At 35.4% G+C, this 17083-nt stretch overlaps 1 protein-coding gene across 1 annotated transcript in view; it reads left to right on the top strand.

Annotated features, from left to right (window-relative positions):
* The window catches only part of SCAMP1 (secretory carrier membrane protein 1), a 129365-nt gene that overhangs the window by 48407 nt on the left and 63875 nt on the right, over nt 1-17083 (top strand). The window contains exons 3-6 of the mRNA XM_078448685.2: nt 4289-4387; nt 5421-5529; nt 8393-8521; nt 13988-14147. Of these exons, the coding sequence (XP_078304811.1) occupies nt 4289-4387; nt 5421-5529; nt 8393-8521; nt 13988-14147 (497 nt within the window). The remainder of the gene's footprint in view (nt 1-4288; nt 4388-5420; nt 5530-8392; nt 8522-13987; nt 14148-17083) is intronic.

The following is a 17083-nucleotide window of genomic DNA, read 5'->3' as shown; positions in this document are numbered from 1 at the left end:
TAAGTTGTCCAATTTGTTGGCATGTAGGTTTTCATAATAGTCTGTCATGATTGTATTTCTGTGGTGTTTGTTGTTATTTCTCCTCTTCACTAGTAATTTTATTTGGGTTCTCTCTCTTTTTTGTAAAGAGTCTTCCTTCTATTACTTTTGTAAGTTTCTATATCTTTATTTCTTGTTTAATCTTTATTATTTCTTTCCTTTTGCTGTGGTTGAGTTTTGTTTTGTTTTTTTTTTCTGGCTCCTTAGGTGTAAAGTTAGGTTGTTTGAGATTTCTTTTTGCTTCTTGAGGTACACCAGTATTACTATAAACTTTCCCCTTAGAAGCACTTTTGCTGCATCCCAAAGATTTTAGACCTTTGTGCTTTCATTTTCTTTAGTTTCCATGTATGTTTTTATTTCTTTTTTGCTTTCTTGGTTGACCTGTTCATTGTTTAATAGCATGTTATGTAAGCCCCATTTTTTGTGCTCTTTCCAGATTTTTTCTTGGGGCTGATTTGTAGTTTAATAGTGTTGTGGTCAGAAAAGATGAAGCCTGGTATGACTTTCATTTTTTTTAATTTGTTGAGAGTTTTTTTGGTGGGCTAATATGTAATCTCTTCTGGAGAATGTTACATGTGCACTTGAAAAGAATGTGTAGTCTGCTGTTTTAAGGTGGAGTGTTCTGAATATGTCTGTTAAATTCATACGGTCCAGTGTATCATTCAAAGCCACTGTTTTCGTTTTTGATTTTCTGTGTTGATGATCTGTCCATTGATGTGCTTGGGGTGTAGAAGTCCTCTACTATTACCATATTGTATTACTATTAATTGTTCCTTCATGTTTGTTGTTAACTGTTTTATGTATTTGGATGCTTCCATGTTGGGTGCATAAATATTTATAATTATATTTTCTTGGATTGTCCACTTCATTATTACTTAGGGCACTTTTTGTCTCTTGTTGCAGTCTTTGTTTTAAAGACTCTTGTCCGATATGAGTATTTCTACCCTGGCTTTCTTTGTCATCCATTTGCATGATAAATGTTTCTCTGTCTACTCTGCAGGTGGCTTTTGGTCTGAAATGAGTCTCTTGTAAGCACCATATAGATGGGTATTGTTTTTATATCCACTCTGTCACCCTATCCATGCTCTTTGATTAGAGCATTTAGTCCATTTACATTCAAAGTAATTATTGATAGGTATTTATTGCCATTCTTAAATTTGTTTTCTGGTTGTTACTATAGATTTTCTTTGATTCTTTCTTCTCTTGGGTGTCTTTCATGGTTTGTTGGCTTTTTTAGTGATACAGTTGGATACCCCTCTCTATTCTTGCATGTTTATTACTGGATTGTGATTTGTCATTATCATCGCGGTTGTATATGACATTTTCTACATATAGCAGTCTATATTAAGTTGATCACTGCTTAAGTTTAAACCTATTTTTTATTCCTCTCCCTCCCACCGTTCAGGTATATATTGTCATATTTTACATCCTTTTATTTTATGAATCCCTTGACTGATTTTTACAGAAATATTTATTTTTACTGTTTTTGTGCTTTTTATTTTTCATATTCTCATTTAGGGTCTTTCCTTTCCACTCAAAGAGTCCTCTTTAAAATTTCTTGTAGGGCTGGTTTAATAGTCTTTTTGTCTGAGAAACTCTATTTTTATTTTAAGTAGGCTTCACACCCAACATGGAGCCTAATGCAGGGCTTGAACTCATGACCCCAAGATGAAGACCTGAACTGAGATCAGGAGTCAGACACTTGACTGACTCCTCCACCAGGTACCCTTGTTGGAGAAACTCTGTGTCTCTTTCGATTCTGAATAGTAGCCTTTCTGGATAGAGTATTCTTGGCTGCAGATTTTTCCCTTTTAGCACTTTGAATATATCATGCAACTTCCTTCTGGCCTGCAGAGTTGCTGCTGAAAAATTTGCTTAAAGCCTGTGGGGTTTCCCTTGTATGAAACTGTCTTTTCTCTGGCTGCTTTAAAATTTTTTTCTTTATCCCTACCTTTTGCCATTTTAATTACTATGTATCTTGGTGTGGACCTCTTTGGTTTCATTTTTTTGGGAGGGGGGTGGATCTCTGTGCCTCCTGGATTTGCATATATGTTCCCTTCCCCAGATAAGGGAAGTTTTCAGTTATTATTTCTTCAGATACATTTTCTTCCCTCTTACCTCTCTCTTCTTCTGAGATCCCTATAATGTGGATGTTATTAGGCTTGATGGAGTTGCTGAGTTCCCTAATACTGTACTCAGTTAACATAATTTTCTTTCCTCTCCTTTGCTCAGCTTGATTACTTTCTATTACTCTATCTTCTAGGTCATTAATTCATTTGTCTGCCTCATCTAGCCTACTATTCCATCAAGTGTATTTTTAGTTTCATTTATTGTGTTCTATATTTTTGTTTAATTTTTTGTAATGTTTATTTATTTTGGAGACAGAGACACAGAGCACAAGTGGGGGAAGGGCAGAGAATGAGGGAAACACAGAATCCAAAGCAGGCTCCAGGCTCTGAGCTGTCAGCACAGAACCTGACACAGGGCTTGAACCCATGAACCGTGAGAGCCAAAGTCGACACTTAACTGACAGCCACCCAGGCACCCCTCATTTATTGTATTCTTGATCTCAGGTTCTTTTTTATGTCTGGTTAAGGGTCTCCCTGATATCTCCACTCTTCTCCAGTCCAGTAAGTATCTTTATGATCATTACTTTAAATTCTCTATCAGACATAGTACTTACATCCATTTTGCTTTGATCTCTTGCTGTGGTTTGGTCCTGTTCTTTCATTTGGGAGATATTTTTCTGTCTTCTTATTTTGTTTGACTTTCTGTAGTTGTTCCTGTGTGTTGGGAAGTCAGCTACTTCTCTTGCTCTTAGCGATAACAACCTTATGAAAAAGAGGTCCTGTAGTGCCCTGTAGTACAGTGTCCCCTGTTTTCCAGGGCCTGGTGCTTCAGGGCTTGTTTGCTCTGTGTTTTGTTTGTGCTCTGCTGTTGAATTTTGGTTTCTTTTTCCTTCAGTCCAGTTGTTTGTTGATGCTGTCTTTACTTCTTATGAGTAGCAAGGTGTGCAGTGGTCTTGTTGTGAAATTACACTGCCTGCTGGAAATGAGGTCCTGCGCAACAGGTGGATTAGAACATGTGTTATTGGCAGAGTTTGCACCATGCCTGTGGGAGAGGGGTCTTGTAGCACCAGCACTCAGGAGCATGACTAGGAAACGCTGATCTGCTGAAGCATACGTGGCGGCGCTTGGCATAAGCAAGTTAGGTAGCATGAATCTACACAGTGCTGGTTTCCACAGATGGCCGTTGTTTATGCTGGGGGACAGGGGAGGAAAATGGCACCTGCTAGCTCCTTTGTTCCTGGAGGGGTCTCCCCGTGATCCTTGTCTCTCCAGGCCATGTTCTGAGATGAGCAAATCACTATATCTTGTCTGCCCCTGGCATTTTTCAAATTGCTGGTTCTGCACTGCATCTGCATGGCTGTTTTTCGTGCCGTCTTTCTTAGGGCAGGGACTCTGTCTCCTAATGCCTAGAGCCCAGCATGCCGAGTTTTTAAATTCTAGGTTTTAAGTCCTGTTGGTTTTAAGAACTAATGAAATTTCAAAGGCAAATATGGAGATTTGTCCTCCCTGTTGGCAGCCTCCCTAGTGTGAAAGTCTGTTTTCTGCTCTTCTCTGCGCCACTGGCTCCTTCTCCACTGTGGCTGGCTGCCATCCCTTTTGCTCCCAGGCTGTGTCTTCACGCTTTATACCTTCTTAGATGTGGCCTCTTCCCTGCCTTTAGTTGTGGAGTTTGTTCTGCCAGTCCTTGGGTTGTTTCCTGGGTTGTTTCTACTGATAGTGTGATCTGGTTGTATCTGTGGGAGGATCCAAACTTTGGGTCCCCTTACTCTGCCATCTTCCCAGCCAACCTCTCCTATTTACTTTTTAGGGCCCTGGCAAATAGCTTTCTTTGGTTGAAAGAGTTAACAATTACCCTTGGTGTAAATTATTCAGTTTAGTGCTACCTGTATTTTACTAAAAAATACTTAAAAGTTTTTTTTGTTTTGTTTTGTGTTTTTACATGTGGTATTCCGGAGGGGAGAGTGTGGTTTAGTGGTAAAGGTAGCAGTCAGGTTGAAGAATTGAGGAATGAGTGAATTTGAGAAAATGGGAGATGGAGAGCTTAAGTAGTACTTTACCATACACTAGAGGAGGAAGAGAGGAGTTCTTGGCATTTCGAGTTTTGTTGGTGTTAGGCCTTTTGAAAGATGTTAAAGTTGAATACCTGTCTTACATAATTTGTCCTTTTCTTAACGTCCTAGCCTCCACCAGGCACTGTGAAAATGCCTAATGTACCTAGTACACAACCAGCAATAATGAAACCAACAGAGGAACATCCAGCCTATACACAGATTGCAAAGGTTAGTTCATGTTACAGTGTAAATTTGTATTGGAAATTAAAGTGTCAGTAACATCTTCAGAGCAAAAGAATTCTTTATATGTTGCCTTATTTAATTTTAACTTTCTTTTCAATATGGGTGAGCTAGTAACATTTGCTTTATTCTGTTATTACCAGTTACTGAATTCATAGATCTTCTTGGTGTACAGTTTGTTTAGGGAAAGTTTTATTGCCTTTGGTTTCGTTTTTTAATGCCTAGTACTATTATAGTACCGATGATACTATAATTGGAAGTATAATGTTGTATAGTATAGTATAATGATACTATAATTGGAGGTATAATGTTGGAAGAGAGTTACCATGGCTAAGCAAAGGACAGTGATTAGAAGCAGCAGGTGGCAAAAATATGAGAATAAAGGAGACGAATAGGATACCTCATTTTACATAAAAGCAGATGGAGTTACAAACCAGACTTTCTTAATCATATCCTTCTTTCATCTCATTGTCTTTTAAAATAGAAGATGTTATACATATTCTTGCATTGGAAACCGTATGTACCATTTAGGCAATTCTTAAGAGGCAATTCAGTTGTCATTTTTTCCATTTTTTTTCCAGTTCCCTTTGTTCTTTATTTTCATTTAGGCACAGAGGTCACCTTAATTTTATTTTCCCAATTACCTTAGGACTCTGACTAATCTTATTGAGAGAATTTTGTCCTGTCCTAATGTGTCCCACATTCTCACTGATGGTTTTCATAACCAAAAGACCCAAAATGAGCCAAGTATCTCCATAATATTTTCTGAAACTATAACCTTGAGCGAATTACTGTATTTTGGAAGAGCATTTGAATTAAGTTTCTAGCATTGTACAGTTGTACTCTTGATCTTGGGATTGTGATTTTAAGCCCAATGTTGGGTGTAGATATTACTAAAAAAAATAATAAATAAACTTAAAATTTTCTAAGATTGTAGAGGGAGAGATAGTAGATAGCATAGCAGTGTTACAACTCTGAAAACCTATTCATGTGTTGATTTTTATTATTACTATTTTTTAAGGAACATGCCTTGGCCCAAGCTGAACTTCTTAAGCGCCAAGAAGAACTAGAAAGAAAAGCAGCAGAATTAGATCGTCGAGAACGAGAAATGCAAAATCTCAGTCAACATGGTAGTATCCAAAGAAGTTTGAAATGAAAATAACTTAAACACTTTAAATAATGCTTGTGCTAGCTCTCAGTCCTTTGGTTTGTGGATAAAGCCATGCCCTATTTTCCTGTTGTAGCAAGATCAGAAAGCAGATTTCCTACTTGTTGCTTTGTAGCTTTCTGATATTGGCTGATTTACATAGTCTTTTGGTTAAAACACTGTTAGCCTTATAACACAGAAGGTGAATGTGAATATGATAATTTTGGGTTTTAGCCAGGAGCCTGATTCTGTACTTGGGCCCTTGGTGAGTCTGTTGAAGTTTTGTAAGTACCTGGAAGTGTGCCCTAAATTTGACTCTTAACTTCTTGTTTAGTCAGTCCAGTTTCGAATTATCTGCCCCAGTCCTCACAAGTATAACTTATCTGTTAAATCGTGTTAAAAAATGTTTGGTGTGGAGCTCAGTTGGTTAAGTGTTGGTCTTTGGCTCAGGTCATGATCTTGTGATTTGTGGGTTTGAGCCCCACGTTGGGCTTTGTGCTGACAGCTCAGAGCCTGGAGCCTGCTTCGGATTCTCTGTCTCCTTCTCTGTCTGCCCCTCCCTGCTCACGCTCTGTCTCTCAAAAATAAATAGATGTTAAAAAAATTTTTTTTTAAATGTCTGCCGTGACTCTGGGAAGCATTGGGGTTCTCGATGATGCCAAGGAAGTAAGTGATGAATTGATCATTTGCTGTGAAATCTAGACTGTGAGTATCAAAAGCCACTTCAAGGGAATATCTTAGGGAAAGATAGCAGTGTCTAAGAAGGGTTGAAGAGCTAGACAGATCATTGGTATTATGTCTAGGATAGTGATAGAATAACAGGGCTAGGTCAACAACAATATACTGAACTATCTCTTCCTTATCTTAGAATGTGTAACCCTAAGTCAGGAAAGACAAATAGTGTAAGCTTTCACTCATATGTGGAATTTAAGAAACAAAATCAATAATCATAGGGGTAAAAAAAAGAGAGGAAAACCAAGGAACAGGCTCAACCGTGGAGAACAAACTGATGATTACCAGAGGGGAGGTAGAGGAGGGGATGGGTTGGGTATGTGGTGGGGATTAAGGAGTGCACTTGTGATCAGCACTGGGTGTTGTTTGGAAGTGTTAAACCACCTAATTGTACACCCCAAACTAATACTACACTGTATGTTAACTCACAAATTTAAATAAAAACTAAAAATATAGTGGTCTTGGAATATCAAAAAAAAATTGTAAGTCTAGGACCTTGTGAGGACACATTCATCGCTGGCCATTTTGTTGATGGCAACATTAGAGACAATATCTATAAAATGAGAAACTAAAGGTTTATTTGAGATCAGTGTATCTGAAATACCTGTAATAAAATCTGTCCTTTGTCCTTGGTATTGACTAATACAAGTTATTTCTATGAGAGCTATTTTAGTAAAGATAGTCAAAAAGAGTGGGAAATTAAAAGTTAGACTTGGCAGTGTGCTATACATGTACTTACCATCTATTAACTCGTTTAATTATCATTGTTATTCCCTGAAGGGTGGTATAATTGATATTCTATTGTTATTTCTACTCTGAAATTTATGAAGAAACATAAGATTTTATAGATGTGGAAAGTCTTTAGAAGTTTAAGGTGCCCAAGACCCCCTAGCCAGTAAGTGACTAGGCACTTATGTTTTTGGATCCTAGTTCTTCTATTACTATTCACTGCTGCTCTCAAATAGTATGAGACTTGTATGAGAAATGTATACAAAATTGGAAAAAAATTAGCAACAGTGTAGACAAGTTGGGAAGAATAAGACATAGGTCATTCTTTTTTTCCACTGTAAAATTTTCTTAGTCTATATAAAGTGTATAAAATCTAATGTTCACAAATTATGGCATATAATATCTAAAATGAGAAGTGGCCTTTAGGTGCTATTTTTACCTTCCGTTGTTAATGTTTTGACTTCTTGCTTTAATTTTGTTTTTTTTTATTCCTCCCACCACTTCCCAAGCCCTATTTTCAATTTCATTTCTTTATATAGACATATTTTCCCTCCTCATAGCTTGAATTTGTTTTTCCTCTAGGTTTTTGAAGGTGCTATATAATTCCTGAGCTTCCTTTTCTTGACTGTTTCATGTTTTCTCCTAGTTCCGTGGTTTTCTTACATGTATGTTTTGAATGTTACTTTTTCAGACTTTGAGATTTCTAGATTTGATTCTTTAGCAGTAGTGAATCTTGTGTTTCTTCATGGAGTTAATAGTAGAGAACTCAAAAAAAAAAATAGTAGAAAACTCAAAAGATTCAGAAGCTGGTCTTCCTTCTCCACATGGGCTAGGAATTATATTCAAAGACTTAAGGTGCTGAGGAGGAAATTGTAGATCTTTAAAAACTGCATGGACTTCACATGAGAGCCAGACTCTTAGGATTTTGAAATAAGTCTGTTTTTAGGGTAGAGTCACAGTGTATGTCTTGGTGCTCTTTTTGTTTCTTGTGTCAACTGTGCATAAATGGTTCCTGCAAAACGCTATATGAAACTGGAAAAATATTTTACCATCTAATGTTTTCTAAAGTGGTACTTTGTGAACTTTTTTTTTTTTTTTAAGAAGATTTTATTTTTAAGTGATCTCTACACCTAATGCTGGACTTGAACCCACAACCCTAGATCAAGAGTCATGTGCTCTACTGACTGAGCCAGCCAGGTGCCCCTACTCTGGGGAAATTTTTAAAAATGCAAAGCTTGGCTTTCAAAGTTGTATGAATAGAGGATTGTAGAGATGTAGTATTAGATTTGTAAAACATTTATTAAAAGAACAGATAATTTTCTTTATTATGAAACGAAAGAGTCACACATATTTGTCCTAATGTAAATTTTATTTTTAATTTGCAGGCAGAAAAAATAATTGGCCACCTCTTCCTGGCAATTTTCCTGTGGGACCTTGTTTTTATCAGGATTTTTCTGTAGACATTCCTGTAGAATTCCAGAAGACAGTAAAGATTATGTACTACTTATGGATGTGTGAGTATACAATAATTATATACTTGTTCAACAGAGTTCATGTTTTATTGTCAAAAACCACCTTTTTTGGAATTTGTATATTAAGGATATTATTACAAACAGGTCTTTTTCTATAGCTCTTAATTTTCAGAGTGGAACACACTTAGATACCTCAAAATTGCACTTTATGTGACATTCCAAGCTAAGGAGAACCGGCATTCTTTTGAGGAAAGGACTTCTCTGTCACATATATAGTATTTCTTGAGGTAAAAGGAATAGGTGCAAAATACTATATAGATAATATTTTTTTTTTAGAAAATTATGTATACTATTTTTATACAAATGAAGGCTATTTAAAAATTCTGTTGAAGCGTTAGGACTATTTTTAAAAGGGCCTTAAAGTATTAGAATATTAGAATTTTTCTTAGGGCTTTGAGCACAGTTTACTTTTCATTTTTAGGTGGTTATAAGCACTTTTATTATTGGAAGTACCTAGTTAATGTAGGATGTTTTACTGAATAGAACATTAGGACATAGGTTTTAGGCTGTGATGCTTGCATTGCTTTGAGTATAACTACAACTTATGGAATACTCAAAATGTCAAGCTGTTAACAATTTGTTCTGTGTACACAGAATTCCCACTTAATCTGTTTCACTTTTATTCCAAATGTTAGTCTAAGCCCCATTTAATATTATTATGTTAGTAGGACAGGTATAGCTGTCATGAACTTTCAGCTGCCTAACTGTTGGGTTAATGGATAATTTGTAGTGTACATTCTTGATGGAGGAAATTTATGTGTTAGTATGTTATTAGGGAGCTTTTTTCCCCCTCCCCTAAATAAATGAGACCATTTTCCTCAAAATCTTTAGGAGCATTCTTCACATAGGTGAAGTTGCTTTAGACTGTGAGTAGCGGTTTCTTACGGATACTACCTTCTTAACTCTTAGTTTCTCTTTGAGATTTCGTTGTTGTTGTAGTATCTTTTGATAAATCCCCAGTGTCCATAGTGTTATATACATTTTTTGATACTAAAGGTTTTGGTTTTGTATGTGTATGTGTAAACAGATCATGTATTTTATTTATTCAATATATAATATATGCATTTATTTAATAATTAGTTTTTAATGGGCAGACATTGGCCTAGCATTTTTAGGTATAGGTTCTTTGACTTAGTGGAAAAACATAGTTTGGATGGGAGAGGTGGGGGTTGGAAGAACATTCTGCAAGGAATTTGGTAAATAGAGATTGAATGGGAAAGGTGATTAATTTTAACTGAGTGGCTAACTAAAGTGCTAGATGTTTAGAGTTAGGCGTGTTTTGTTTTATAAATTTATCACTTTCTGAGGTTTTTAGAAGTAATACAGTATCTCTTAATCCTGTTGAGTTGACAGATCTCTTAACTTTATTTAAGGAGGACTCATTATATGAAGAAGCATCTGGAAACATCTAGTACCAGCTCAGTAATCTTTTTAGATTTCATAGAATGGCGATACTTTTTTAATAAGCTATTTTCAAGTAGTGTCAACCTGTTAATGATTTCAGAGTTGACTAGTGCTTTCACACTGTAGTAGTAATTATAATGAAAGAGAACATTTATTGAGGATTTATTTGTGCCAGGAACACTGCAAATCCCTTTGTATACATGATGTTATTAACTCCTAACTATACTGTGAAACAGGTACTGTATTATCTAGTTTTATGGATAAGGAAACCAAAGCTTGGAGAATTTGAGTAACTTGTTCAAGATTACACAGAAATTAGGGTGGCAGTTGGATAGCTTGATTCTAGAGTCTAGAATATAGAATTCAATGTTATGCCACCTACAAAGTACCAAAATGAAGACGTAATTCACATTTTAAACCCAAATAAGATGAAGATATACTTTGAAAGGTTCTTTTCTTGAAACAAATAATTTTACTCTATAAAGGTATTGAAGCAATTAGAATGATCACATGAAATGAATCTTAACCTTTTTGAGTATATTCTTGAATTAAAAGGAAAACAAGTCCTTCATTTTTTTTTTAAATTTATTTATTTTTGAGAGAGACAAAGATGGTGTGAGCGGGGGAGGACAGAGAGAGAGGGAGACAGAATCCCAAGCAGGCTCTATGCTTATCAGCACAGAGCCTGATGTGGGGCTTGAACTCATGAAACCAAGAGATCATGAGCTGAGCCAAAACCAAGAATCAGACGCTGAACCAGCTGAGCCACCCAGGTGCCTCATCAAGCCTTTTAAAGTTCAGTTAGTGAAGATAATTATCCTGTTTAAAAGCTGTTTATGTTAGGTGTCTATGTTGTAATGCAGAGCTTATCAAGAAGTGTATTGTTGGGGCACCTGGGTGGCTCAGTTGGTTTAGTGTCTGACTTCAGCTCAGGTCGTGAACTCCCAATTCATGAGTTTGAGCCCCATGTCAGGGTCTGTGCTAACCCTCCAGGTTAGGGCCTGGAGCCTGCTTCACATTCTCTGTCTCCCTCTCTCTCTGCCCCTCCCCTGTCATGCTCGCTCGCTCTCTCTCTCTCTCTCTCTCTCAAAAATAAACATTAAAAAAATTAAAAATATATATATTGTAGTGATAGTTGTAAATTTAGGTCCACCAGTAGCAGATTTGAGTGCTGAATAAAGCATATGGAAATAATGTATGAAGTAGAGTCATTCGACTTGGAAATCATGTAAAGAAAATGCCCGAAAAGTTTCTTTAAATGTTACATGTACACCTGGAATTCACCAAGTGGATTGGAATGGGATTGAAATTAGGAATATAGAATCATGTATTTCACATTGCCTTGCCTTTCTATATATTTTCGTGATCACTGTATAAGTGGACTGATTGTTTAGTAAGTAGGCCTGAACATTTTACTTTATTTTGGGATACAAATAAGTGATTTATTTATCATGGTTTTTGGTTACTATGAAACATTCAGAAAAAAATTTTAATAGATTGCCAAAAATTAAATTATATATTTTTTTTTTTCAACTTTTTTTTTTTTTTTTTTTAATTTTTATTTTTGGGACAGAGAGAGACAGAGCATGAACCGGGGAGGGGCAGAGAGAGAGGGAGACACAGAATCGGAAACAGGCTCCAGGCTCCGAGCCATCAGCCCAGAGCCTGACGCGGGGCTCGAACTCACGGACCGCGAGATCGTGACCTGGCTGAAGTCGGACGCTTAACCGACTGCGCCACCCAGGCACCCCAAAAATTAAATTATATTTGATCTATATTTGGAAGAATTTTCATGAACTTTAAATACACATATCCATATTGTTTCTTTAAGTGAATTAGGAGATAAAACTTTAAAAATTATTTCTCTTAAGATTGAAATTTAAATTAAAGTGTTGTGAATATTTCAAACTTTTCTTAGGCAGTTGGATGCTCTTTAGTGTTAAAAAATAATAATTTTCCATTTCATGGTATTTTAAAATCTGCTTTTAAGCCATTGACAGAACAGCTTTTATTTTGAACCAAAAGGTCTTGAGTAAATTTATAAGTAAGCTAGCTTTTCTGAGTTAGAAATCCTAATGGCAATAAAGTTAATTTTGAATAGTTTTCTCTGTGTAATAGAGCAGAGTGGAGGCTTTTTTTTCTTTATTTATTTTGAGAGAGAGAGTGTGAGCGAGGGAGAGACAGAAAGAGGGAGAGAGAGCATCCCAACTAGGCTTCACATTCAGCGCAGAGCCCAACGTGGAGCTTGATCCCATGAACCGTGAGATCATGACCTGAGCCGATATCAAGAGTGGAACACTTAAATGACCGAGCCAACCAGGTGTCTCTGGAATTTAATTTTTATTTATTTACTTATTTATTTAATGTTTAAAAAACATTTTTTAAATGTTTAATTTTGAGAGAGAGTAAACCAACGAGCAGTGCTCATGTGTGTGTGGAGGAGGGCCAGAGAGAGAGGATAAGAGAATCCCAAGGAGGCTCTGTTCTTTTAGTGCAGAGCTCAAAGCAGGGCTGGATCTCTTGAACCCGTGAGATCATGACCTGAGCAGAAATCAAGAGTTGGACGCTTAACTGACTAAGCCATCCAAGCGCCCCTATAATGGAATTAGAAATGTGGAAGAGCTCCTATTTATCTTCAGATGAGAAATGGAAACAGAGGTTGATTAGCTCATTAGTTTATCTCTATAACCCAGGTGTCTTTACTTTTCTGCTAGCCCTCTTACTGTAGAGTTTGTGTATTTATCTAGTTAAGGCAAATTCAGAGGCATACCAGGATGTGTGTTTTTATCTTGTTTTATTAATATAAGTTTAAAAAAAAAATTTAAAAGATTTTAAAGTTTTTATTGTAAGTTGAGATTTTCATATTTAGATTTACTAGCTTATTTATTTATTTTTTAGTGTTTGTTTATTTTGAGAGAGTCAGAACTCGAGTGGAGGAGGGGCAGAGAGAGAAGGAGAGAGGGAGAATCCCAAGAAGGTTCCACAGGGTTCAGTGTGCAGAGAGAGTGAGGCACAGGGCTCCAGCTCACAAACTGTGAGATCATGACCTGAGCCACGATCAAGAGTCAGATGCTTAACTGAGCTATTCAGCCACCCCTCATTTATTTTTAATTCAAGTAGTAGTGTGTTGGCATATTTTTGTTGTATTGGTAGTTTACACTGAACATTATTTTAACTTTTGAAAAAAAATTATTTCCTTTAATGCAGCCTGTGAATAAATTTTTTAAATCCTTTTAAAAAGTTACTAATTATAACGGGTAAATGTAGTTCTTTAGGATCAAAGCATAGTTACATGATACTCACACTCTTTAGTTTAGGTCTGTCAGGAAATGTAATTTTTAACAACATATATGAAGAGTTTTCCATTAACTGTGTTGAGTAAAAGAAAGGTCTGCCACAGCAGCTGAAATGCATTATGGTATACCTTTAAAAATTTTTTTAAATCCTCTACCAAAACATCATTTTTACCCCAGCACTTGGAAAAATGGATAATTCTATGAAGATGAATAATCCTTAGAAATCGACTATATAGTCCCTGATATTACTACTGTATTAGTGTTTTCAATTCAGTGATTCTAATGAATTTTATTGCTTGAAAATTTTATAACGAGATTGCACAGGGCACTTGTCAAGTTTTCATTCTTTTGTCTACTCTGGGAGGAGTCTGCAGCCCCACTGTGTAAAAATGTAATTCTTAGTGTAGTAGGATCTTTTTCCTCCCAAGACCTGGTTCTTTTCCTGACAAGGCCTTGAATCAGCAGACACAGCACATGGTTCCTTCTCAAGAAAGAATCCCTTAAGGCACTGCTTCTCTTGTAATGGCCCATTAGGAGAGGGACAAAAGAATTTTTAGGACTTTTTATCCTGTGTATACTGTTTGCAAATCAAAAGTGTAAGAAACAGCAATGTTTTGAAAAATACTAAATGGAAACATGGGGTAGAATACAATTTGCTCTTGGAAGAATTTTTTCATTTACAATTTTTGTTGAATTAATTAATAAATGGAATGTAAACATTTTTCTATTTTGTTTTTTGATTCCACAGTCCACGCTGTAACACTGTTTCTAAATATCTTCGGATGCTTGGCTTGGTTTTGTGTTGATCCTACAAGAGGGGTTGATTTTGGATTGAGTATCCTGTGGTTCTTGCTTTTTACTCCTTGTTCATTTGTCTGTTGGTACAGACCACTTTACGGAGCTTTCAGGTAAAATGTGTGTATTTTAAAATATACTCTTTAAAACTTGTGAAGTAAATAGTTTGTAATTAACCTTACATATTTTGAGAAGGCAAATTGACATGTTTTCATTAAAATTTTTATTGTATAACATACATTCAGATAAGTCCATATATAACATGCCTCTGTAGTCATTAGGTTTTGTAAATCACAAAATACCATTCATTTCTCCCACTTGAGAAAAAGATCAATCATAAAAATAAATGCAGGATAAATAAGAGTAGTCTTATATCTCAACATTTGTAGAGTATTCTATTCCATTTGATACATGTGACTTTAAGGAAGATTTTGCTCTTGTGGTTAAAACCACAAGGGGTGATTTACAGTCTGATTCTTAAATGAACCTGTGTAAGGTCAGTGTACATGGGATATTTAAAGTAAGTCACTTTCACCAAGTAAGTGAAATTTTACCTAACAAGGTAATTATTTTTTCTGTGTAAATTCATTTCAGCTTTTCAAAAGGCAGCCACATTTGAAAACAATTAAGATTATAAGATTAAGTATAATATTTTGCATGATATATTTTAATTAATGGTTAGGATTAACGTTTCCAAAATGCTTGTTCTATGAGGTGTTCATAGGTGTTGCTGAAAAAGGGACTCATTAGCTTAAGTTTGGAAAAACTGTAAAATAAAATTTATTCATTTTGGATTTCTTAGATTCTTTAAAGAGCCTAGTGTGGTTTGTGATTTGACTATGAAACCATTATTATTATTATTTTTTGTGGAACACCTTGTTGAACTATTGCTTTAAGAAATAAACACTGGGAAGTGCTAATTTAGATAAACGTTCTGTATGAGTCCATATACTCAATCATTTATCAACTTATTTTTGAGTAAACTTGTTTGTAAGTAATGAACCTTTTTCAGCACTCAAGAATGAGGGTTGGCATTATTAGGAAATATGTATGTATTGTGCAGTTATTAGGAAATATGTATGGTATTGTGCAGATGTTATACTGGAGAAATTGGGGGGCCACATTCAGTTGTTTTTTGTTTTCCATTTTAACATAGACTTTCTTTGATTAACCGGAGTGTGTATTCCTTCTGCATGGAATTAGAAACACAGATATGTAAACAGATGGGGGTGAAAAAACAACCCAGAAGGAAAAGGGAGAAGATGAGCGAATTTGGAGAGAAAGGGGATTATTTAACAGAAAACTAAAATGGTTAAAAATGGTATGAAAGGAAGAAAATAGATGGAAGGAGAAAAAGGAGGAAAGAATCTTTGGATAAGTTGGAATATGGGAGCTTGGTTAAATGGGGAGAGGTGACCCCTCTGGATGTCGGTTGGGGAGGGAAAAAAAAAAGAAACTGTTTACTCTTTCCATGATATAGGAAGAGAGTTACTGTTGCTCTCTTCCTTGTTACCTAAGCCTGGCTCACAAGGTTTTTTAATTTTTTGACATCTGGCTTTGGCTTCTGCCAGCCTACTTCCATCACATTACTAAGGTATTTGTAATGATGCTGGTGGGTAGGAATGGAATTGTCTTTGAGACTTTAAAAGTGATGTGAGACTAATGACTTTGGATTTTAAACCTTCTATGATTAATGTAGCCAAAGCAAACTACTAGAAGTTAGCTTTCTGCCTTTTATTACTTGAAGTCATTTGGTTCCTTTTCTTTGCTTTCTTTGCTAGTTGAAGTAAAAATGGTTTGTGGAACATTTTTACTTCTGTCATTACTAATCTGTAGGTTAAGTTCTTAGCTGCATCTCAGTCCTTTAGAGTTTATTCCACATATGTTAATTATCTAGGTTTTATGTTCAGAGCAGAACTGAGAGGAATAATACTTAATAGGGAAAGTTGAAATTAAAGTATTTTGAATCATTAGGATACCTTCTCAGTATGTAACTTTGGCATTTCTTTCATCCAGATTGCCAAGTGTTTCTGAGCCAAAGTCTTTCCTGCAGTTTCTGACAGATCTTTCCTTTAAATGTGAAAATCTCAAACCCAGATACATTAGATATGATTACTGATATTAAATATATGGCTTTAAATAGACTTTACTTTTCACATAAATGCTTTGAGATCAGTTTTGACAGGGATTATTGCCTTTGAGAAAGGGCAGAGTCAATATGCAAGTGTTTCATATTTTGTTTCAAGACTGATTAAGAAATGAAAACAAGCATCTGAGCATATTATGTAGGTCTATAGAAAATGGGTAACTAATACTTTTTAGGCCAAGCTCACATGTTTTTCAAAAGAAGATGTTATTGAAAGCTTTTAGTTTTCATTAATCAGACTCTAAAGTGAAGCTAATGTGCTTTTTAAAAGTTTTCAAGTTTTACTCTTCACTGGCTAATGATATTTTTGCCTCTTCTGCCATAAAATTATTTAAATATCTACTGAATTTTATTCCTTTAGGTTTCTCTAGAAGTGAAGAAAAGAATAGCAGTATGAAAAATATGTCAGGGACTGATTTTAGAATAAACCAGTCATTACAGACATACAAGTTAGGGGGCATTAGGTTTGAGAATGTGACCAGATTTATTTTTAAGTTGTGCAGTGAATTGATTTTTTTCATGTAGACAATGGTAACTCTAAGTATTGAGAGTAACTGTTAGCTTTGTGGTGGAGTGCTAAAAATAACTAGAGGACATATCAGGAAGTCTTTATATCTAGAATGCAAGAGAAATGTTGTCCCTTACTCAGTTGGAGTTGGATTTTTAATTGCCATTTGTGGTTTATCTCTTTTGCTTCCCTGTTGACTCACAGAGTAAAAGTAAATAATTCAGTATCTCAAGAAATTTCTTTATAAAGGTTAACAATTAAGTTTGTTATCAAGAATTTGTTGTAATTTGTTTAATAATACAATGGCTGAGTATAGTAACTCTGAGAAGAAAAATATAATTGTTTTAACTGAATTATAAAATGCCTTTAGGTTGAATTAAAGTATTTGATAATAC

The sequence above is a fragment of the Panthera onca genome, chromosome A1, assembly GCF_046562875.1.
Source record: "Panthera onca isolate mPanOnc1 chromosome A1, mPanOnc1 haplotype 2, whole genome shotgun sequence".
Taxonomy (NCBI): Eukaryota; Metazoa; Chordata; class Mammalia; order Carnivora; family Felidae; genus Panthera; species Panthera onca.
Note: the sequence above shows the minus strand (reverse complement) of the source record. Positions and strands in the feature narration are given on the sequence as shown.